At 40.0% G+C, this 24,222-nt stretch overlaps 1 protein-coding gene and 1 non-coding gene across 5 annotated transcripts; one reads left to right on the plus strand and one right to left on the minus strand.

Moving 5' to 3' along the window:
* Nucleotides 1-866: 866 nt before the first annotated feature.
* On the minus strand, nt 867-22,759 carry TMPO (thymopoietin). Of its 4 annotated transcripts, XM_071552032.1 has the most exons (11): nt 22,365-22,759; nt 13,551-13,677; nt 11,855-12,010; nt 10,315-10,415; nt 5,883-6,002; nt 5,688-5,783; nt 5,042-5,152; nt 4,114-4,203; nt 3,963-4,031; nt 3,708-3,802; nt 867-2,691 (listed from the first exon to the last, which is right to left on the minus strand). In XM_071552032.1, the coding sequence occupies exons 1-11, from the start codon at nt 22,605-22,607 to the stop codon at nt 2,400-2,402; spliced, it is 1,500 nt and encodes a 499-aa protein (XP_071408133.1). In that variant the 5' UTR covers nt 22,608-22,759; the 3' UTR covers nt 867-2,399. The 4 variants fall into 4 exon arrangements, with proteins under 4 accessions (XP_071408133.1, XP_071408135.1, XP_071408134.1 ...); XM_071552034.1 differs by lacking the exons at nt 5,688-5,783; nt 5,883-6,002; XM_071552033.1 differs by lacking the exons at nt 3,963-4,031; nt 4,114-4,203.
* LOC139670772 (U6 spliceosomal RNA) lies at nt 20,917-21,023 on the plus strand. Its single transcript, XR_011697547.1, has one exon. It is a non-coding gene; the product is annotated as a U6 spliceosomal RNA (small nuclear RNA).
* Nucleotides 22,760-24,222: the final 1,463 nt, after the last annotated feature.

Here is a 24,222-nt window from a genome sequence, read left to right on the forward strand (position 1 = left end):
AGTACTTTGATACAAAGACTACAGTATTCTTGTATACTTCAGCATAACTTATACAGCAGCATTTAGAAGGCTTTAAGCACATACAACTACCAGTCAGCAGCTAATACTACATGTGCTACTCTTAAGAGTAAGATGGATAGCCTTAGGAATGCTATAAAAGCCATATGTGGGGCCAGGGGAGGGAGGAAGAGAAAGATACTTGTCTCAGAGCTATCTCAACACCATCAAATGCCTCAAGTATTAAAAGCCCATTCATTTATTGAAGATGCATTGCCTTCCAACTGCAACTGAATGTCATGTAGGTTACTTTAATGACTTATGTAGAAAACTCCTTACCATCTGTGAAGTAACACCGAAGTTGAGAGGATTCTCCAAAACAGTGCAAAAATGAAAGAATGATGAAATTAGTTGCATTGCAGTTCAGTTTGTGGTTTGATTTGTGTGGTTTTGGTTTTTTTAAATGATGCTAGTAGTATCCCTGAAGGAGGTCAACTGAAAGCATTTCACGTAACTAGAAAAGAAAGATGTATTTCATGTTAAAACATGCAGCAAAGTAGTGTGAGAAGTAATTTCAAGTGAAAAGGAAGATCCTTAAGCATTGAAAAGCAAATAAAGGCTAGCTTCTCCCCCCATCCAAATTAACAGCCTAACATAGGCTAAAGGATTACGGTACAAAACCCTCTTAGTGCAAGTATGAGGAATAGTCTTCCTGCTGAGTGGCAGGAACTGACCTTACTATAAGATTTTTAATTTTTTTTTGTTAGTATTGAAGACTGTAGCAGCATAAAATGACACCACTGATACATCAGTTGTTTTGCTTTTGCTGCCTTTCAGCAATTCATTTATTTTGATAAGGAAAATTCACACACATTAAAATCATTTTTATTTTTCTGCATTTTTGACACCACAAGTGAATGTCTGATGTTACAATTTTCTATAGGATGGACACAAGGTTAGCTATTTGGATTACTCAAAAAAGCAGTTTAGAAGAAAAAAAAATTAAACAGGAAAAAACCCCCAAAACTATTGCTTTGCTACAAATTACCATGTTTGTCCCAAAGTTCACAGAAAGTAAAGCTTCCCCATAGCTATAGTCTACACAGTAACTGTACCTAGAGTAAAAAGATATGGACTAACTAATGTTCTCAGCTTTTTATAAGTAGCACTTTAAGAATAAGTAGTATGATTTATTGCAGTTTTGTACCAAGCAGTAAGACTGAACATCTGTATGCTGCAGATTTAAGCACACAAAAAATGTATACATTCACTTTAAAAAAGTTGTTGCTTATCACTCTTCATTGGTAGTAGTGAAGTCAGCTGCCTGCTCAACCAAGTTACACAACAGAGAGTGTTTCAGCATGCTTCCACTGAGAAAAATAGTCAACTGCATGAAAGTAGTAAATCTCACCTCAGAAGATGAAATTGTAGCAGAAAATGCAGCAATGCCCTCTTCATACAAGAATAAAACTTCATATGGAATTTTCACACTTTGAGAATATTTCTCTACATGAATATTCAAAGATAATCACATAAAGCTGTGCTGGAAAGACCTCGCTTTTTTAAAAAAGAAAAAAAGACCACTGCTAAAGTTGGAATTTAGACTACTTCAGATAACCTTGACCCAAAGAAAGTATTTTAGTAGCAAACTATATTGATGCAATTTTTATTTTCCACACAGTACTAATAAATAAGTTCCTCTAAGACGTCTCTTGCCAATTAGATTTGTATTCAGTTTCTACAACACTGTAAGCACTAAAATGAAGGGATACATTTAAATGAAGTTACACTTAAACGGAGTTACTAATAGGATACCAAGACTTTTACAGAAATGCAAACAGGTTTACAGTTACATTTACTAAAAAGTTACAGTAATCTACAGAAAAGGTTGTTGTTGTACTCTCTCTACATCCTAAGAGATCAAATTCAAATGTTACTGAAAAAATGCATATAGGAATGCATTTCCCTTTATCCCATGTTCAAATTCTCCTCCACTGTAATCTAGAGAGAGAAGTACAACTTCTTTTCTGTACAAAGGAAAAGCTTTAAAAACACAGCTTCACATTTTACTACATTTTTGCCCTTCTCAGCTTTCAAGTTCTTGCAAAAACAAATATACATTTTTCTCAAAAGTGAATTTAAAGGATGTCCACATTAAAAAAATAAAGCCTACAAAAAGTTCAAAGATTTAAAAAAATGTAACTCCTATGGCAGTGATCTCCTACTAGTCCAAAGTCCAGAAAGTTACCGATGTCCATTTAATATTATCTTTCTTCATTTATCCAATTTATCAAGTTCCAATCACATTATTTGTAAGAAGTCCTTGAGCCGATGAGAGGGCAGAAGAGTTCTCTACAATTAAAAATAGGAGATCAAATCGGGTGTGCCTTTTGGAAAGATACTCAATTGGCACTGCCCTGAGAGAGAATATTCAGGCGTTTAGAGAAAGGATTTCCTTGATTAGTTTCCATTGACTGATAAACCAAGAACAGGAAGACTGAAACAACAACAAAGAGAAGAACTTTTATCCACAGGGGAACGGAGCGTTCTTTTTTTGTTGGTGGTTTCTCTGACTTGATGTCAGTCGAGGTGCTGTATTTCTGAACATACTTAGAGAAACTTTCATCCATTCTGAAGTCACTGTGCTCTATGGGCCGGCTAGCAGCTCCTTTGATTGGTCTACGGCAGCTAGCACTGTTAATTGAAACAGAACAAATTCAAATATTGCATATTTTAAAGCACAACCTAAACTACACAGGAAAGTTTTAGTATAATTAAAGAACTCAGAATTATTTCCAGTGAATGCAGTGCCTGAAATATCCACCAAAATCCAAAAATAGACAGACATATAAAAGTTAATCACCCAGTGTTCAAACACACCCCGTAGAGAACCCTCAAATGCCACTTTACCCTACCCACATTAGAGGACCCTAACTGGCAATAAAGCTCTAGGAAGTGTCTCTATTTGCTTCTTTAGTGATCCCTTATGCAGCCCTGCTGGAATTTCTAAACATAAGATTATCTCTGGCCAATAAAATACTTACTGAGGGCTAAGCCAATACACAGAGGCAGAAGACAAAGCGGTAAGGATTAAAACCCCCACATACATTGCCAAGTCCTTATATACAAGGAGTACACGTGCATCATTTTTATTTAAAAAGTGGTATAGATTTAACTAGGCCTCAAAAACCAGAGAAAGCAAACCTGAGTGGTCAGCAGATACATCACAGTAGTAGTAACTGGTATCATATTTTCCTTATGGTTAAGACTTTAAGCAACTAGTTTAAATTGAAGCTATAATTGACATGTTAGAAACACAGTAGATGATTTCACATCTTCACATAAGGGGATCTTTCCTTAATTTAACAGCAGGCCTAATGCAGTTTCACCTAGCTAAAAACTTAAATACTGCAAGTCATTACGACAGAAAACTCCTTTACATTTAACTTCCAGCATCCAGAAGTTCCAATAATAATTCATACTACAGTACTCTCCTGTTTTCCCCTCCCCCAGTTTAAACAAAGAGAGGGCTATTTTGGCTAACAAAACTTGTATACAGAACAGAAGAACTAGGTGGTCATCATAACTGGCATTGAGTCAAAGTGCAAAAGCTGTTCCTCAGAAATCTGTCAATATAATCAAAAGATACTTCTCAGCTTAAATTGGTTTATGAGAACTAAGAAGCAAGCCTCCATAAACCTTAGAAATACCTAATTCCTGTAGGTGTTGATACTTCATATGGGAACATTTCTTTCAGAATATCCCTTTCGACTCTTCTTTCTTCTGTAGCAGTTCTCTCTACCACCTAGGAAACCAAAACCAGTTAGAAGCTGAACAGACAACAAAACACAAAGCTTCTGCATAGCTACCTTAGTGACCACAACCATGTGCAATTTGTAGGAATAAATAAGTCACCCAGTGATATTCAAGAAGTTTACTTATTGGGTTTTAGAACTTCATTTAACCTTAATTATTGGCAGCTGTCTGGTCACTTTAGGTGTCTCAAAGCTTTCAGTGATATCATCCTCAGTTTCCTTCAAGATAAAGAATACATTGTATAAATACTATACACCTGCCAGCCAATGATGTAGATGATCAAAAACACTTAACCATCACCTCTATCATGGCTGTGTTGAGCAGATCACAGGACTGGCTGTGGCCAACATGGTTAAAAAAGCCCCGATGTGGGCAATCTGTCTCTTCTTGCTGTAATAAACAATCCCACGGTCAGTAAAATACTGACTGAAAAAAATATCATCAGTTTGGAATAGAACAAAGTTTTTCCACAACCTTCTATTTGACAAATAAGTCTACATTCCAGTCATATTGTAAATGAAGTGTTAATAGAAGTTTTATCTACAGTAACTACATGAAGCAATTAACTCCGTTTAAATTCAGAAAGGCATTATCTTGAAATGTTAAATTCCACAATATTACAGTACTACATTAGTACAATTACATATACTTGCAGGTGCTTTAGACACTTCTCCAAGAGATATAGTTATGACAGTTTGAATAGGTTACCAGTAAAAGAATTATTTTCTCTTTCTTGATAACTAACATGAATCTACAGATGCTTTTTTAATTCACACGTTTGGTCTAAAGTAACACTACTAGTTGATTCCCTAAAATAAAGCACATTGTCTTTTTTCATGATAGGCTGATCTACAAGATCAAAGGTAGATAACCTAATTCTGCTCCATTTTGAGCTAGTCAAAGAATTTAAAAGAAAAAAAAAGCTACATTTTGTTCAGAAAAATAGCAGCACAAGGAGAAAGAACACATCAAAACACATTTGTCTTTGGAAAAAAGGAAGGAAAAAAAAAGGCAGCAGATTTTCACACACACACACCCAGATCTGAAAGGGGAAGATAAAAATAAATTTATACTCTCCCTTAATGTCATGGGACACCACTAGTTTATATTGGCTGTCACCTGGGCAATGACATCCTCCGCCCCCTCTGTACTCAGAAGCAAGCACATACACACAAGAATTTTGTTCACAAGGAGTAAGCAAGAGCAATCTAAGTTTTAATTTATTTACTTCAGCTGTCATCAGTGGTTTCTTTGGTGTTCTTCTGGGCATGTCTGAGAGTTCACTGATTGACAGTGTAGGAGCTGCATGCTTGAAATTCCCAGGCACCCTATTGACAACCTGCCGAGATTCAAAATTGTTCAAACTCAGAAACAGCCAAGATACAAAGTGAAAGTGGGGCAAGGTGTTAAAACCAAACAACAAATATTGAATATTAGGATGTTAGGAGTTATCTCAAGAAGGTTACGTAACAGATACTCCAAAATAAGCACAGGAAACACACTGCTTATCATTCCAAGTAGTTTCTTCTAAGCCATTCAGAAACATAAAAGCTATTTAGTTCACAAGAAAAGCCAAACTTAAAGCAAATATTATGCATGTATTTAAATAAATTAAGAAAAATATCTAAGCCTTTAAAGTGATACTTTTCAATCCTCCCCGCAAAAAAACATCAGATGGGACTTAGGTCGCATCTCATCTACCTAGTCCCATCTCAAAGTGAACTGCATTAGGTACTAAAACAGCTACTGAATATGTGGTTTTAAAGACTACTGAATAGTCTTCTATCTGTGCAAAACAGAATGATTCTGTCAGTGCAGATACAGAAGAAAGCCACTTGCACAACTGGTTAAACATATTCACTAAGCATATTTACTAGGGTCTCGTTGCTTGCAGTCAATACAGTTTCAGCTATGGGAGTACTCTCTGATATTACAGCATCATCTACAGGCAACTGTGCTGTAGCTTCCACCTGTTTGTTTAAAACAAAAGAAAACAATTGAATAAAATAGCCACTGGGACCCTAACAGTGAGAAAAAAAATTGTCTATTAAAAATAAGCCTCTCATCACCCTTTTTCTTGGTGTTCTTCTTGACACTCTTGTAGATTCCCTAGAAAATGCCTGCAGAGGTCCACTTTTTGAAGATCCACTTGTCCAGACAGCCTCAGTAACTTCATCTTGAGAATAGGTCTATTCAAGCATCAAACATATGATCACATACATGAAAACAAGCTCCCAGTATTGGATACTCAGAACCAAAAGCTGAAATAGCATGCATGCTCTAAAAGCAACAAGTCTTACAATCAAAAAAATGAGGATCTTAATATATTCAATAATGAATAGCTAGCTAGATTAGTAGTGTTGACCACAATACTTACATTAGAGCACATTATTGTTCAAATACAGAACTGAGTAGATAATGCCCAACAGTAGCAACTGCTGATTTCCCCACTGCAATAGAGTAAACTAACACTACAAGTAGTTACATCAAGTCACGTACAGAGGACATGAAGCTTTCAGGCCCATTACACACCTACACACACCACCCCCACTCCCCAAAAATCTATGAGCATAAGCAGAAACCATCACCTCGTTCTCTGCACAGATAAAAGACATCACAGATGGGAATGGCTTATGCCTGGCCACCTACATTTCAACAGGAACTAATTTCCAGGGGTCAGGGAGAAACACAATCTTAAACGGTTCCACATACAGAGATTAAACTAGTAACTTTCACGTAACAGTAGGTTTAAAAGATCAGGCCTGACACAAATATTTAGAAATCTAAGTAACAACATGAAGAACATGAAGTGCCAAACTTTTATAATAGCCATTAATAAACGCAGATCATTCCCTATGCTTTATTTCAACTTGTATGCTCAAAGAAAATATCCCACTCAAAACTAATCCCAGGAGTGAAAGGGAGATGAGGGCCAGCTTCTTCTAGATCACATATAAGATTTTCCTTTTTATTTAGTTAAGTTTTAAAACAAAAATTATTACTTTGTTATAACTGAAATCTTTGCACATTAACACCTCATACATTGATATATTTTGGAGTTGCACTCAGTTCTGATGGACGTTATACACGCTGGTGCAACTGTCAGTTACAAGCCCAACAGCAGAAATATCTTCACTAGAACAGTATAGCCCCAAAACAATGTGTTAAGAGAACAGGCTGAAAAGGATTTCTTTAGTTAGAGGGGACAGTGAAACTAGAAGCTGAGCAGCTTTACGATTCTATGAGGAGTTCTATATCACAGCAAGTACATACCCAGCAGAGGGAGCACAAGTGTTTCATTTTATTCCTAAATCACTGAAGTACTTTAAAAAAACAAATGCCAAGACCTCAGGTCCAAACTTCAGGTGTTTTGTACAGAATTATAGATTTTGGCCTAATTATCAAAAATACTTTACTGTTTAAGCAGACTTCTGATGAAACATCTTTCAACCCCTCTTTAGATATTCCCAGACACTGTCTTCTCTTTCTTTTGAAACACTTAACCTGCAACCCACAATTACAGCTCTCCACCTTAACACTTTCTATTTGAGGTGCTCTTTAGAAGGTTTGAGAAAAACACTAATATCAAGTGGTTGTTCTCAAACACAATCCACTCAATAAGGCAGTAAGACAATTCTGTCATCTCCTAATAATGGAGAGCTCCCTGTTCCAGACTGTTTGACTGGGAGTTACTTATCTTCTAACAAAAAGTTAGAAGTACTTCACTAATAACTGCCTCTCCTTTTGTTCTTCAGATGCTTCAGTCATATGTTTTAAGTACCAAGTTTCAATTTTTTTTCTTGCATGAAAAGACTAGGAAAAAAACCCAGAATCTACAGCATAAGACCCAACCATACTTCAGTAGAGCATAGTCAACAGACAAAATAAAATTTAAAAAAAAAGGAATAAAAATTGTTGTCTACAGTTATCATTACCCACACTGTCAACTGAGCAGGCCTCTCACTATTAGAATGTACCTCATGTTTAGGTACACCAACACCCTGTATGTAACCAGAGAACTCCAATGGTGTGGTACACAAGCATTAATTCAGCACTTGCTCTTAACTGTCATAGTACTCACAAGCAGTGAAGCTGCAGATTACGACTTCACCTCAGCCGTCACTTACAAATCTTTTTATTTGGTGTATGCCACATAAAATTTGTGTGTCAGCAGCTGCAATGCTGCATGCTTTATTTTTTAAAAAACAGCTATATGGGTAGTAAAAAAAATACAGGAAGGAGTAGGAGAACACAGCACATGCAGAATGTCATTGTACAAAGTCTCAAGCAGAGAGAGTAGTTCTACATCGCTCTTTAAAATGTATTTTTAAGCCTGTCTCTTTCTGTCCAGTGCCATTTACTCTGAGGCTCAAGCTCAGTTTTGAACTCTAACTCTGTATTCACATACTGGATTAGAAGGGGGCATTCAAATTAGGGGTTTCTGCCAACTTTTCCAGTTCACTATGAGGACGTAAATAAACAAACAAACAACTGAGCTCAAGTTCATCCAACCCTCCAAAGACCCATAAGCCTGCTCAACCTCCCCACCCAATTTCTCTTGGAGCAGGTCTGCTTAGTGACTATTTGCATTTTCTTCTTAAGAGAACAGCAACATCTGTCCTTGGCAAATGACAGACAATCCTGTCAGCAGTGTATGTCTGGACTAAAACTAGTGCTGCACAGGACCGAGAAGTAACTAAAAAGTCTGCTTACACCACACTGTCCACCAGTTCATCTTCACCACTCTTCAGAGCCTCATAATGTCTCAGGCAATGTCACACAGTGCATGACAATTGCAATAATTCTGCAAAGTGAGTATAGTCTCTTGACACTTATTAGCTGAAAACTTAAGAACCAATTCCACAGAAGAAAAAAAGCCCAAACTTCTCCATTTTCAGGTTTCATCCTTATCAAAATATGACTACAGATATTCGCTAGCCAAAAGCATTGAGATATTCTTGGCTTCAAGCAAATTTTTGTTGGGGGGTGAGTGGAGGTGGGGGGGATTTTTTCGATGTTGTTTTTTACTGGGTTTACTTTTTTTTAACACAGCAATCAAAGTTGAAAGGTGAAGGGTTCAACAAGATAGATTTTCTAAAGAATTTGACATAATTTTGGAATTACCCCATTTTTTGATTAATCAAGTGATATTCCTTTGATTAACTACTGGTAATTCAAATATGTAAGTTGCAAAATATTGCATATATACCGCACATGTAAGACTGCAAGACAAAACATGATAATGACCTAATATTAATACAGTAAAATAGGATGACAAAAAAATTGAGTAAACAATAAACAATTGAAAATGCCATAAAAATACCTCATTATATCTCTTGCCTTTTATTCTGTAAACGGGTTCCTGAAGACCAGAATTTTGTTTGTTGACAACAGAATTAAGTATCACTGTTACACTAAAGCTGGCCGGGATTTTGGCTGAACAGCAATTTAGAAAAAAGTAATTCTTAAAACACAAGAACCTAAAGATTCAGATGTCCATTCTAAAGACAACCATAAACAGAAGTGCCTGAATAAATTAAGGCATATGTGGTGCATTAAACTCTGTGTGTGTATTTTGATTTGCAGAAGTGAAATCTGTTCAGCTTGTAACCTAAAAATCCAAATTAAAAAACAAACAAAAGGAGTAGTTATAGAACCCCCTAACTCTCAGCAGTTTGAAAATCTGAGGTGCTCCTGTAAAATCCTTCTTTCACCTAGACAACAGAACTAATATTATTTATAAGGAAAGGATAACTGGTACATACAGCAACATCTAACCTTATTTTTTTTTCTTCTTAGGAGCAGCTTTTTACAAATTCATGTCTACTCTAGTATTATTGCTACAAACATAGTTGAAGAAATAGTATTATATAAATAGCCAGTGTATGTGTACACACACATACACACACCTATATATATGCATGTACTGAAATACATGACTTCATGTATTATAGTTAAATAAGTCATTAAACAGGTTTATTTAAAATGCATAGGTATATCTTTGGGTATCAAACTATATATATTTATGGGGTGTGTGTGTATCTATCTATCTATGTATCTATCTTTAAAAACATTTCTTAAAAATAAAAAACATCCCTTTTTCCAAACTTTTTTTGGGAGGGAAAACTGCTGCGTTTAAGCCCAGTTGATTACAAACATACAGCAGGATGACATCACCCCACGTGACTTAAAAATCTGTCACGTTTCCAAAATTAAAATGTTAAGGTTGCCTACTATTTTTCTCTAGGAGGTGCTACAGCAGCTGGCAAGTCAGACTGGAACGTTAAAGTCAAACTTCGAATGTTATCAGACAGGCTAAAAATGGTAGCTCTAGTTAACTGACAAGATTTTCATGCTTTATTAGAACAGGCCTTCTAAAAGAACTTTTAAAACAGCATAGCTCACTTAGTCAAATGTGGTTATGTTAGAAGTATTAAGGTGTTCAGTGAGCACATCACCTGCAGTTAGTAGCTGTTCCATGTGCCCCTAAATTAAACATACCTGGTTGTGTTCAACACCTTTCTTTTGTTTGAGCACTACTGACGTCTTCGTCTGGGCTTTAAGTGGTTCTCTCTTCTCAAGCCTCAGCTCAGTCTTTGGATCTGCAATCAAGTTTAATACAACTGGTTTCTATAATACTGCTGGTTGTTGTACTAGTTTAAGAGGCAACATAACTCTGAGTAACTATTTCCTTAAAAAGCTGTGAGAAAAAGGTATGTTTCTCCATTAAATGTAGAAGAACAAAGACTTTTGAGGAATACCTTAAAATTATTTTAAAAAATCTACTCAAGCATTTACATTTTACCCTAAAAATTCCACATTTCAGATAAATTTTGCCCAATCCAGAAGTCCCATTTAGAAACTGGTATCAAATTACAATTCCTTTAACCAAAGTACCATTCTATTATTGATTGTAGTGGGTTTTGAAGCTTTTCAACATTGTTAGATTTGTTTCCTTCAAAATGCCGTTTTATATAGAACTCCCTTTTCGATGCAGTAGAAAGGAGAGTGGTTAGCAGCCACCTTACCGATAAGAAGATACATTATTTCCACTGTTTTGTAAAATTCCAATAGCATTACACCAACATATTTAAGGTTTATTTATGGAAAACTTTTTGGCAGGGGGAAGGGCAGCATTTGGGTTTGAGGTTTTTCCCCAGTGTTTGAACAGTTCTGTAATTAGATGAAGTATATGTAACTATAAGGAGGTGGCTGTCAGTTGTGACTTGGCTCTTGACTGCCCAAAAATAAATAAATCAGTCTCTAACATCCCTTGCCCCTTGAAAGTGCAAGAGATAAAAGCTGAAGAACAAGCCCAAATACGCAAGGGAGATAAATTGAATTATTAACTCTATTTCAACCCTTTCTGTCCCACCTCCATGGAGAATCCTGTAAAAAAAAAATAAAAAACCCCACCCCCAAAACCAAACCCCACTAAATAAACATCTTCTAACATTCCATTGAAGTCACTCTTTAAAGTCTACAGTGTTTTCACGTTTTGTAAGATGCACAATGATTTAGGTTCCACTTCCCCCACCACTACACTTTTTTGATACAAATGATATTTAAACCACAAAATCCCCACACCCAGGACCAATCAATCAGTCCATCACAAACTAAGTCCATCAAGAACTGAGCATAAAAGGCAGTGAGCCATGAGATACATTTAAAAAAAGTACAGAAGTTTAATAATCAAACATTCATTCACTATCACATAGTAAATAACTACTGTGACCACTGTAAGACAAAACTGCACCTTAGCACCTAACACACACTTCTCAGTCTCTCAAATTTGCAGCCTCGAGTCTGGGGGAAATGGATAAAAGGGAACAGTTCACTAGCAAAAAGTTTCCTTTCCTGAAACAGGCACCTGGATCACTGTGCTAGTATTGTGTGATGAAGTCCATGACTGACATGGTCCACAGCAGTATCTCACAGCCTCACCTAACAGTAAGACACTACTCTCTTTAGGTATTTCTACTGCAAGTATTACTGATGTATAATTTGAATCGTTACCATGCAAATTCCACTTTAGTCTTACCGTCTTCATTGTCACTGTACTGGTCAGAATCATTGTTTCCATTCTCTCTGGTGTTCTCAGTAGCTGAAATTGCTGGGAGAGGCTCAGGTGCCTTCAGTTCAGGACCTTGCTCCATCAGTTTCAACAGCTTTTTCTCATAAAGTTTCCTAGTGGTAGCTATGACAAAGGAAGGATACAGGCTGAAGGTACAGTTTTCATCATGCTGAAGGTACAGCTTTCATCTTGCCTGACTTGATTGATAGAACTTGGCTGCTACATATTCCCTGGGAATCTTGAACATATTGTTTTATTTATTTTTAATCAGTTTGTATGGCCCAGAGTATATACTTCTAGGTACATAACTCTGCTTCTAAGGCTTCTAACTTTATGATTTAAGAGAATTCTTAGATAATAAACTTATACCTCTTTGTATACTGAAAGTTATGAAAAGGAAGTCTATGGAAATGGAATTTACCTGCTTCTTCCACGTTGGTTTTGTATGCTGCAATACATAAGCTGTTATGCCCTCACAAAAAATTTAGTGAGTCTGAAATTGCAAAGGCAATGGTTTCCATGCAGATTGCACTGTTACTCTCTTAATTCCTTTACCCTAGAATTAATGCCCTTTCAACCTCAGCCTTTGCCTTGTTGGCAAATTCAATCCACTAAGCATCAGAGGTGGTGCAAGCAAGCAGCAACAGAAGTTTGTTTGCTGGATCCAGCCATTAGGTTGGCTCGCTTGATCTAGGACAGCTCTTTAAAAGGTATCAGGTCTAGCACATCCTCCGGCATCAGGCCTGTGCTGGCAAAAATCTGTATGAGTGATTGATGCCTGAAAAAAAACCCAAACCTTAGAATTTTTCAGGTAAGAGAAAACCACCCTTAAAAAGTGTCAGGCTCAAGAAACAAAGGCTTTTAATTAGACCAAATCTGAACAACTTTCCAGTGAACTGCATAGGTTCTTGAGTTTTGCAGACTTGAATACTATCCAAGAGAAAGAAGTTGAACCGGGAAGGCATAAAGAATCAGCTAACTGAAAACATTAGGATTTCAAGGACATTCCACAGAAGGCTCAGCAGGCTACACACAACACTCTTTTTCTGAAGAACTGTGAAATCAAATTCCCTTGCCATTAGGCTGGTGCACAATCTGAAAGGCAAAGTGCTTTGATCCCACATCACAGATGAGTGCCCAAGGCAGAAGATTAGGATGGGGTCAGGACAACTCCTGATGTAGCCAGCATGCAAGACAGAATGCTGGGCTCCAAGGGCCAGGAAAAAGCATTAGTAAAGAAAAACATTACTGCACAACAAAGTGAGTAGGAAATTATCTAGGAAAAGGGAAGTTCCCTGTTCTCATTCTGCTCTCAATGCTATTAGGTTATTACATAAGGTGTATATTCCACTTAAGTGGGCCCAGATCTCAACCTCTGTATCAGAAGACCTAATTACCCCTGCACTGAACTTTAAGTAATAGCTACACAGCTTCAGAACAGAAGTTGGAGCATCTCCAGCTGGCCTAGAAACACCAGATGAGCAAACTGCAGTCTTCAAGTCTTCTCTAAATAGTTCAGTGAAAACATCTTAAGTGGGAAATAGGATTGCATGAGCACTGGTATTAATAAGTAACTGTGTCAGAAGAGCTTAGAGCACTCACAGGTGAGGCTTAGTGAGAAATACATTGAACAGATGAATATTTGCTCGTTCAGTTGACCTACCCACAATCGGGCCAGGATTTATGCCATACTTCACAAGTTGGTCTTGAAGGTCTTCATTGGTCATCTCTGTTATATCTAAGTCATCCTTCTCCTCTGGCCTGGGTTTGTCAGTTTTCTTCGTAGCTTTCTGTGAGTGTGTGAGGGAGAAATGAGAGACAGGGTGTTTCCAGTTAATACAGAGCACATCTTTTTCTTCTAAGGGAACAGGAACACATAACAGTACTAAACATAAATCCAGAAAAAAGTCATTTTATTCTGCCACACCACCACTGTTAAAGCTTATGTGGAACAGTACAAACATTTACACCTTCTAAACAAACATGCACAAGTTTCCTACTTAGGAAGGAAATACCCATTACAAACCTTCTCTATAGTTAAAAAAAAATCTTACTCATCATTCTGAACCTGTGTTTTAGTTTGAAGTCCAAGTATACAATTGGAGGGGACTGCTTTCCCATGACTGGAGAAGTAAGCTTTTAGCTGTTTCACCATCACTACACTAAACTACAAATATTTTATGTTCAATTGGCACTTCTTTGCATCACTTTTCTACCTAGTAGGTCAACATTTCTACTGATATTGAACAAGTTCTTCAGTATCTACATCCTCTCAACCAAGTTTCCCAAACCCCTATTCCTGCTTGTCCTAGCACTGTCTCTGAGATTACATATTACAAAGTGAGTGCAGAAAAGGCAAAATCAGAAACAACCTCATTTTCAAACCCCTGCCCATCTTCTTAGACCTGTGCTAATGTAGCTCTAGCAAATTCTAAACCCAACTCTGGCAACACTACTTTTCACAGCTGGCAATGTACCACAACACATACAGATGGTTATCAAAATAATCTGCTGAGATGCTACTCCTAAATTAACAGTTTCTGCTAGAAAGTGAAAAGGTAAGAAAAAAAATTACACTTAGGATTTGTATGCCCTCAGCTAAGAAAGATCTTGACACCGCTTTGAAATAAGTTGTATTTATATGTCATAGTTGAAGGATATAAACAGAAACAATTTCTACACTTAATATTTTTCTTCACTTGGTTTCCCAGAGGCAAACATATCTGACTTTTCTGGTACTAACCAAAGACTAAAATTCCAAATAAGCTATAACAGTCACAATTAACAGGTCTTTTTCTTGTTGCATTTTATAAGAAGGAACCAAACCACTGTAAAATGACAGACGTGAGTCAGCAGTATGTAGCTACCCATTAATGCCAGTTCAATATTTGTTTGCATGCAAGCTTGGTCTTGCCTCAGGTATCTTGGTATTTTAAAGCTAAGCAGGGACAGCATGAGGATTTCTCGAATATAACTGACTCCAGATTTTCCTTTAACCTCTGGACTGTGACTATCCGAGCATGCAGAAAAGAACAGAATCTCCTGGAGTTCATGCTATTTCTTAATTCTAAGAAATAGACTGCAAGCAGTCTGAAGAAATTATAGGGTCATAAAAGTGGCAGATTTGACTAAAGACAGTTTACATTCACTTTATCAATCAGTCCATTCCTAATTAGTTTTTGAAATAACCAAGTCTACTTACATAGCACACCAAAACCAACCAACATGCAGCTATGTAAGACTTTTATTCACTTCTGAAATTTGTTGGAAATAACACTATTTCAAGTAAAGTATCACATTAACTTGAATTTCATATTCAGTGCATTTTTTCTGGACTACTGAACTGTCTAAACAGTGGGGAGAAAAAAAAGAGTTCCGAAACAAGTGCTGGATTTTCTTGTTGAGATCTGTTTAGTCTATTGACAGCTCTGGTGTTTGCACACATCACCAAGCAGATTAACCAAGATACTATTCTATATTTCAGAAGAAAACTACCATGGTGCAGGAAATCAACATTACAATGACACTTCAAAGAAACTGGAAACTTAATTTAACCTATCTCTACCTTTATACCACTTAGAGACCACAGAAGATACTGTAACAATGTATACTAGAAGAACCACTCAGTATTCTGCTGGACACTTTCCAGAAATAATAACTATTAGAAATCTAACTGCAACTAATGAGTACTATGATGCTCTAACCCAAGGAAATTCACGTATCTCACGGTATCCGTGTTTGGTTTTTTCCCTTCCAAACACTGTTTCACTTTTTCCTGCACTACTGTTACACAGAGACCATCAGAATAACCAGTTTCAGCAGAGAAAAAGGGCAGGGAGGGGATGAAAAAAGTTGAAAGTAATCCATGCTCTTTAATAATTGGGCCAGATGCAGGGATAATCTTGTGAGCTGCAACGTCATGACTTTTGAACACCTATTTTCCTTAGTGCCGAAACAAATGACTTCCCTTGTACAGGTAGAAAGTTGCCATTTAAGCATTCACTGGACCATACGATCAGTCCCCAGAAATGCAAGGTAGGATAGGAGAATTTCTCTCATAGCTTGGCTCTGGTATGACAGCATTAACCTCAGCAGCATTAGCTTTAATCACCACTACTGTTACAGTATAAAGTAACACTACACTTCCTGTGCATCAGGACAACTTGTCCATTGGACTACGCCATGAGACAGATCAGAAGACCCAGCTTTAAAATTTATCACTAAGTTAAAAAACAATCAAACTACAACAAAAACACACACACACACACACATATATATTCCTGGTCTGGTGACCACCAGTAAAATTTGTCTTACTGTGTTGCAGAGGTTAAGTGCTTAAAGTGAAATTGTGGCAATGCCTGGGATTTGCCAAAGTAAGGGGGTACAACTGATCACTTTGCAGGTAATGCAAATATTTTTGCAACAATCTACACAGACCAGTAAATCCTTATCTGAAGATCTTATAATTCCATCCAGAGGCAGCAGCATTACAAAATATTTCTAGTCATTGCTATTTTCTAGAAAACAGAAGATGGAAAAGGATCTGCATAATTAACCTGAAAGAGATTTGCTCACACCAGGGAGATGGCAATTGGTTAGTGGTATCTGTCAGGCTCAGTTTCAGATTACCCAGGAACCAAGTCTTCAAACAAGTACTGTGGTGAATTATAACCATGGGCCTGTCACACAGCATTCTCAGCACTGGGGCCACAGAAAAACAGGAGCACAAGAGAAGTTCATCTTCTCTGAGTGTCGTATCTTGACTGTGTAAAGCTTTTCCCGTTCTTCCAGTAACAGGAGCAGAAAATGCAAGTGAGCAGAATTCATACTTGAAAGCTGCCTACCCCTTACCTCACTCTGACATTCCTGCTGAACAGAAATTAACAGCCACAGACCAGTTTATCAGGCAAACTTCATAAGCACCTGTACTATTGCCAGCATTGCTCCTCAGACAAGAATAAGTAACATCTTGAAGAGATTAAATAGTATAACTGACAACTATGAGACATCATCAAAAGCAGCATTCTCAAATCCCAAGTTAAACAGCACCTACATCAGGATACATAATTACTTTAATCCTAAACAGGTGGAGCTTCATCACTAGAAGCAGAAAAAGTCAGGGCCCATTTACTATTTCTCTGAATAAGGTTAAGATAGGCTAAAGAAAGCCCAAATCACACCAAAAGAATGCTCTCCAATTATCCAGTTTGCACAGAGTTCTCTCTGGCAACAGCTATTTCTCTTAGGAGATGGGAAGATAAGGAACTGCATATGGGAAGTGTTACTAACAGACTTACATTGTAAAATACAGAGGTTTCTATTGCCCTTGTATTTTTTACTCTACCATACACAAACATTTCCTGCAGTAGGATTTTCTTTTTTAAAAACCAATTCCTACTGAACTTTTTAATCTCAAAGGCCTGAAGACAATATTTACCAAAATAAACCGACAAAATAAACAATGGAAAGGAAATTATGCAGCAGCAATTCAAAGATACTGATACACACACAACTTAAAGAACTCACTACCTTTTAACCAGCTAGTAAGTGCCAGACTTAGAATTTCCAAGCCTCTGTGCCATAATAGTCCTAAATTATAAGATTGGGGACTACTTAACTCTTCCACCTCCTCCCCCAAGACAAGGAGTTCCATGTTATATTCAGTGAAGGGAATGTAAACACTCTGAAAGCAGATGAAGGCTTCATAAGGAAGAGTTGTTTGCTGAAAACCTCAGTGAAATAGTAAAAATTCACTATAGAAAACCAAATCAAATTAACAGGTGGGTCTCATGGCTCAGTCAACTGAATGCTGACCTGGCAATCTGGCTTGCATAGATATCCCTGCTAAACAACTGACATGCAATGCTGGACAAAAACTACTTCAGTGGGATTAGTTTATTTAAATATAACTGCCATTATTACATCAGCACTCTGACAAGATGATCTCCTTAGTTCATGAGACTAGAACTGCAGAAAGACTGAAGGTGCAGAACATCATGGCAAGACTTGTCACTGTAGTGGGAATCACTTTGGTCTTCTCACCTCTGCTGCCCACAGCTGTCTCTCAGCCAGCAGATGACTGTCATTTAAAAGATCACAAAGGTTTTAAGCTGTATTCTCAAGATAATACTTTCCGCATGTGCTATAAAACAATGTTCCTTAAGAGGCAAAAATTAAGTTTCATAGTTACTTTTGAGCTATCCATCCTGATATTCAGCCCATAACTAACCCGGACCAGGGGCATCCAGATGCACAGGGTTCCCCCTGCAGCAAAAAGGTGTCTCACATATCCAGTCACTACTCTCATATAACACTATGCTAAACAACCTTTGGAAAAAAAAAGTTGCTCAAAGACATTAGTAGAGCTGGAGAAGCTGGCTCTTCCAGACAATGTTATCAGGATGAGACACAGGCATGGTTTAAAAAGCTCTTCCTCTCCTGATAAGAGTATATAGCTAAAGTGAGGTATATATTCTTGGGTTGGATGCAGCATTCATAGAGCTGTGCTGGAAGAGTGGCGAATTCAAAAAACATCATTTGTAACATAATTAAAACTACGAGGTTTTATCTCTGCACACCTTTTATCAATAGAAATGTGCACCTAAATGCATTATCAAATGCCCAGAACTTAAAAAAAATGACAGCGTACACAGTTTAAAATTACTAATTATTACAGCAATGTCAAAACACTAACTTTCAGTATCAAGAGGCCTGGTTTAGCTTTCAGTGACTGCAGCACAGATATTCAGAGCACTGCTTTGAACTGGTTGCTCATATACATCTTAAAAGAAGCAGTGCCTTCCCTCTCGCGAATCCGTAGGTCACCCGGCTGATCCCGTAAGGTGTCGTGTCGACTCCGCTCTGCCCGCCCCGCCGCGGCCTCACCGCGCCCTCCGCTCCGGAGCGTCCCCTGGCGGCGCGCCCGCCCCCCGAGCAGCCCGACCAAAGGGGATGGACCCGCAGGTGCCCGCGGGGCACACCGGGGGGGTGGGTTACAACGATGTGCTCTTAAGAAAGGGAACGGCGAGCTGGCCTGGAGCGGAATGGGGCAAAGCCCAGTGGCCAATAAACCCATCCAGTGACCACCACCAAGTCAGAGGCCCCTTACTTGGGCCAACACAGTATCTGCACCATAAGAATTTTTGTCCACATCAAAAGCCGTATTAGGCAATATATTGCCCAATGCTCACAAAGTAAGGACAGACCGCTTTTGACCGTAATCCCAATCCTTTCAGGAGCTGAGTAACAGAGAGAATTGCTGTTAAGACCACTGGCATTCAGCAGCAGTACACAGTTAAGTACATGACAACTGTTGTGTTGGTATTACAACTGGAAAAGCACAAACTTCAGAAAAATTAGGTTATATCTCTCACTTGTGTTGCTCTTTGCTATTCAAAATAATACACTTTGCTTCAAGAGGGATTTTGGCCCTTTTCTACTTCTCCCTCTATGCATTTAGCATTAATTTATTCATTCATTCATTCCAACAGTGAGAGCAAATCTTCACTCTCAAATCAGTTTGTTTGGGGTTTTCTGGATTGTTTATTGTTGCTCGGTTTGGGTGGGGTTTTTTAAGGTTTGCAGAATATTAAGCTAGAGCCAAAGAAATACCAAATAAGGAGTAGGAGAAAGCACAGTGGGACAGAACTCTCCAAAATGCAAGGCTATGTAAGTGCTCTTTCAAAGGTTTTTACAAGTTACTACTAGCCTTGACTGAGTCATCTGGATTGAAGAGACTTTTGCAACTTTCAGGTTAAGCAGCAGTAAATTTTTAGAGTGATAGAGAAAACACAGTTCACATTTTTTAATCCCACAGAAGATACCCTTGTAATGAAGTATTTTGGTGTTCTAGAAACATATTTAGTTGATTGCCTAAAAGTTTGAAACAACTGGTTTTAAACTTCCTCCATCAAGTTACACAAACCAATATTACAATTTCTAAGACCTGTAAGATACATAAAAAATGAAGCTATTAAAGCATTACAGTTTTGTTATTCAGTTCTCAACCTAACAACAGAAAAGAGCCACATAAAGTACTTCCAATTTCCTTATACAACCAGTAAAAACTGTTTTCTAACTCTTTTAAATGTAAAACATAATACCAATGCCCTGTATAAAACAGTGAATTTACACAGAGGAGTAAAGGACAGAGGTTTGCTTCCACAGCCTAAGTGACCTACAGGTAATATGGAATTTCTTTATTTTATTCCTCCTTTCCACAGAACCTTGCAGTTCCAGCTTCCTCCCTTTGCCTCTTATTTCTAGTTTCTTCTCTTTCAGGTCTATGTACTTCCCCTCCTGCCCTCTCTTAATCTTATCAAGATATTTTGCTTTTTTTCCTCACCAGAATTCCAGTTCCCTTGGATGTCAGACTTCTTTTGCTCTACCTCTCTCTTCCAAGTGTTCTGTGGGCAAATCACTTTGGAGAAACTTATGTTACTGTTTTTGAAGGAGAGCTGATGAGCAAAGTATCCTTATGCCAGAAGGCATTAACAGGGACAACAGTTACTCAAGCTACAAGCAATTTCAGAACTACTTAAACTGCAAAAAGGAGGCAACAACTATACATCCTCTAAGTTTGTTTTTCTTGGCAGGTACAGTTGTTTGGGATTTTTCTGAGTGATTTGGTTTCGGGTTGGTTGGGGTTTTTGGGGGGGAATGGACCCAAATCTGAGCAGCTATCACTACAATATTCGCTGAAGTTCTGTAAGTTATGATAAAATGTTCTGATATTAACAAAAAAAGATAAGCATAAATAGCACAGAGCCTTTCCAACATTGTTAACAGAAGTGTAGGAGTACCACCCATTCTGTAAACACCAAAAAAGTCACCCATAACTGTTTAAGCTTAAGCACCCTGGAAAGGAAAAATCAAATCCAAGATAGGAACTTCAGCAGTTCTGAGACATTCCTCCTTCAACAAGTGTGAAACAAGTCTCATCCAAGCTCATCCTATTTTACTCAAAAGGACCTTATGAACGCTACGAGCAGACCACTCTAAGCCAGGGAAGTGTCTAGTTCACTGTAAAGGTGCTCGCTTTGGCAGCACATATACTAAAATTGGAACGATACAGAGAAGATTAGCATGGCCCCTGCGCAAGGATAACACACAAATTTGTGAAGCGTTCCATATTTTTTTTTTACACTGTCCAAGCTCGCTCGGCCGTGGCAGATGAACCTCAGGACTTAAACGGTGGGGCCAGTTCTGCGCACGCTGAGCCTCACCTAAAATCCACTGCGCAGGCTGGAAGGACACACCTATGTTGGGAGAGCCCTTCCCAAATCTTCGCTCTCGAAGTTTGACCATACATACACATACTCCAGTGAAGGCCAGTTAACTGTTTCAATTAGAGAGATGTTCAGAACAGGTAAATAACTTGGTCAGAAATCTCTTCGTCTTGAAGTTGCAGTTTTCAATTTCTTAATTGAAGAACTGGTTTTTGTCATTTTTGAAGGCTAAAGCATGAAAGACCTTTAAAGGATTCCATTTCTCTGCACTCAACTCTACTAACAAGCGATGAAAAATAGTATCTCATATACAATTAACTTCTAATATCACGCACACGCTACAACTCCGGAAGCCGGCAATCAGTATCCAAGCCTTTACTCGAGGCAGTTTAGATTTACCAATTACAAGATTCCTTTCTCAATATATGCATATTTACAGATCACTTATCAAAAATTACCAAGGAAATCACATTTTCCCAAAAATTCCAAATAGCATCAGCTTCCCCTCCTCCCTTGCATGATAAAGCACGAACTGAACATGCAGCAGAGGCGCTTTGCTATAAAACACATGCTTAGAGGTACAAGCGAGACAGCTACATTACGCAGACTCTCTTTACACTAAACAGTTCCCTTCATTAAGTGAAACGACCTGTTCCCTCACAGCTTCATCCTTTCATCTAGAGGTCTGTACATCGAGTAGTGTTGCTGCAGTACAACCAAGACAGTTGGCGGGAATCCTCGCCAGACTAAGTTGCAGCCTCGTGCGGTTCTCTTGCTTCGTTCCTCCAACACCGAAATTTTCTACTTAGTAAACCACCCGCCGAACCACAGTAAAACTTTCCCAATGCACGCACAGTCGGGGGCTATCGCACCCCACACGGGATCGCGCTGATCCTGCCCGCCTGGAGGGAACCCTGGCCCGGGCGAGACGCTCCAAGGCGGGACGCGACCTGGAAGCGCAGCCGGCGGCCGCTCGGCACCGACCCGCGGTCCCAGCTCGCTGCCCGACGCGGGGCGGCCGCCCTGCAGCGCCGCTGCCCCTGCACCCGGGTCCCCGCCGGGTACGGTCGCGCCCTCAGCCGAGCCGGAGAGACCCCCGGTCCTGCGCGAGAGGCCGTGCGGGGCCCCCGGTGCCTGTCACGGGTCCCTGCGCCGCGGCAGGCGGGAGCGCCGGCCCCGTTCGGGCGGGAAAGCGGGCCCTAGGCTGCCGGGAAGCGGCGGCGGCGCGGGCGGGAGGCGGCGGCACTTACCCGCCCGGCGGCGGCAGCGCCGCGGCTCCGGGCGCCGAGAGGCGTGGGCTCCCGCTCCTCGTCGCTGGAGAAGTCGGGCTGCGCGATGGCGGGCGGGTTGCGGGCGGTGAGGTGCTGTAGGTACAGCTGCACATACACGTCCTTGCGCTGCTCGCCGCCCGGCAGGCTCACATTGTTAGCGATCAGCTCGCTCTTCAGCTTCTCCTTGGTCAGCACCGACGGGTCCGCCAGGAACTCGGGCATCGCCGCCGGGCACCGCCGCCGCTCTCCCGGGAGAGGCACCAACAAAGCGCGGGGAGAAGGGGCGGGGGAGCAGGAGGAGCAGGAGGAGGACTCGCCTGCCCCGCGCCAGGGACCAGTTCGACAGCGGGCGGGCGCGAGCACCGAGCGCTCCTTTCCAGCCGGCAATAAACTGCGCCCCGATTGGCGGGGAGGAGAAGGAAGCGGCTCCGCTATTGGCTGCCGGGCGGGCAGGGGGCGGGGCGCGCGGGGCGCCGCGGCGTTGGTGCTTTGCGCGAGGCTCAGTAACGCAGTTTAAATTCGGCTCGGGCGGGAGAGGCGCGCGGGGCGGCGCGCGCGGGGTGCGGCCCTTCACGTGGCACCGCCCTCCCCCTTCCCCGGGGATGTCCCGGGCACCGCCGCGCCCTCGGGAAAGGGATTGGGGAGCGGAGCGGGCGGTTAAGGAGATCACAGGAACCTGCCGCGACACCTGCTGCCGGCTCTGCCGCGCTACTGCCCCCCGGCACTGGAGCCCTCCCTCCCTCCCGCCGGGCGGGCACGGGCGTTCCGTCTCCCCCGGGATAACCTCGCTGGCCGCCACCGCCCGAGCGCATGGCTGCGCCTGACCTTTTGGCTCTCGGGCTCCAGAGGAAATTCAGCCGGGAAACCGGGAGCCAATCTCTTACTGTGACTGCTGCCGTTGCGGTGACTTAAACGTATCGCAGAGTTTGAAAGGCACATAGTTGTTTATTTATTTATGAAGCCGACTTCCAAAATGCCACAAGTGTGTCCCTGCTGGGGAAGCAGGACTGAATATAAGACAGTCTTAAGTAACCGGGTTGAATCTTTCTGAGTTTCCATGCTGCTCGCTGGGAACACGCACTGCTTGTGTTTTGTGATGGGAAGGGTTTAATATTTGGAACTGACTACAGATCCTATGCCTTTGAGTATTGCCTTTCACTATCGGATATACAAGTCTAAATGTGGATATTTTGATTTGCTCATCAGTCACAGATCTAAAACAGGATTGTTAGTGTTAGCGCCCACTTCTCTATGTTCCAGAAAGAGTTTTAAGCTGCTGTTGGCATGTGCCTCGTTACGGAGCTGTGTCTTGTTCCTGTTTGCCTCACCTGAGCTGCAGGACAGCTCGATGAAGGTGATGAGGGCTATTTTTGTGGGAGGGAATTTCGAGGCAAATCGAGAATCCACCCACAGGAAGCCTGATGCTTCCCACTGAAAAACTGGTGTGGTGTAACAAAGTAATTAATACAAGGTAGAAGCTTAGCTTGAGGAAAGTAATTTAGTGTAGGTAGTCCTATGAGGTGGCAAACATCTGAAGTTTATTATAATTTATATCTGAGGGTGCTTGGTTCTTGGTTTTGTATATATTTCACCTCTTCAGTTTGTCAAGCGAGGCTGAACAGTGGGTAGAAACATCTTCCATTCATAGCAGACACAGCAAATATTAATGTATCAATGTGGATTGCCTAGTATCACTTACTTTTAAGCCTGAATAGAACAAATTAGATAGTTGTCTATATTTTTCAATTTTACCCACATTTTTCCTTGGAACTTGGGTATTTTATCATAGGTGTTTTGGAAATGCTTAAAGGAAATTTAATTCCTCTCCAAATTTAAT

Source organism: Pithys albifrons, chromosome 3 (genome assembly GCF_047495875.1).
Source record: "Pithys albifrons albifrons isolate INPA30051 chromosome 3, PitAlb_v1, whole genome shotgun sequence".
NCBI classification, from domain to species: Eukaryota; Metazoa; Chordata; class Aves; order Passeriformes; family Thamnophilidae; genus Pithys; species Pithys albifrons.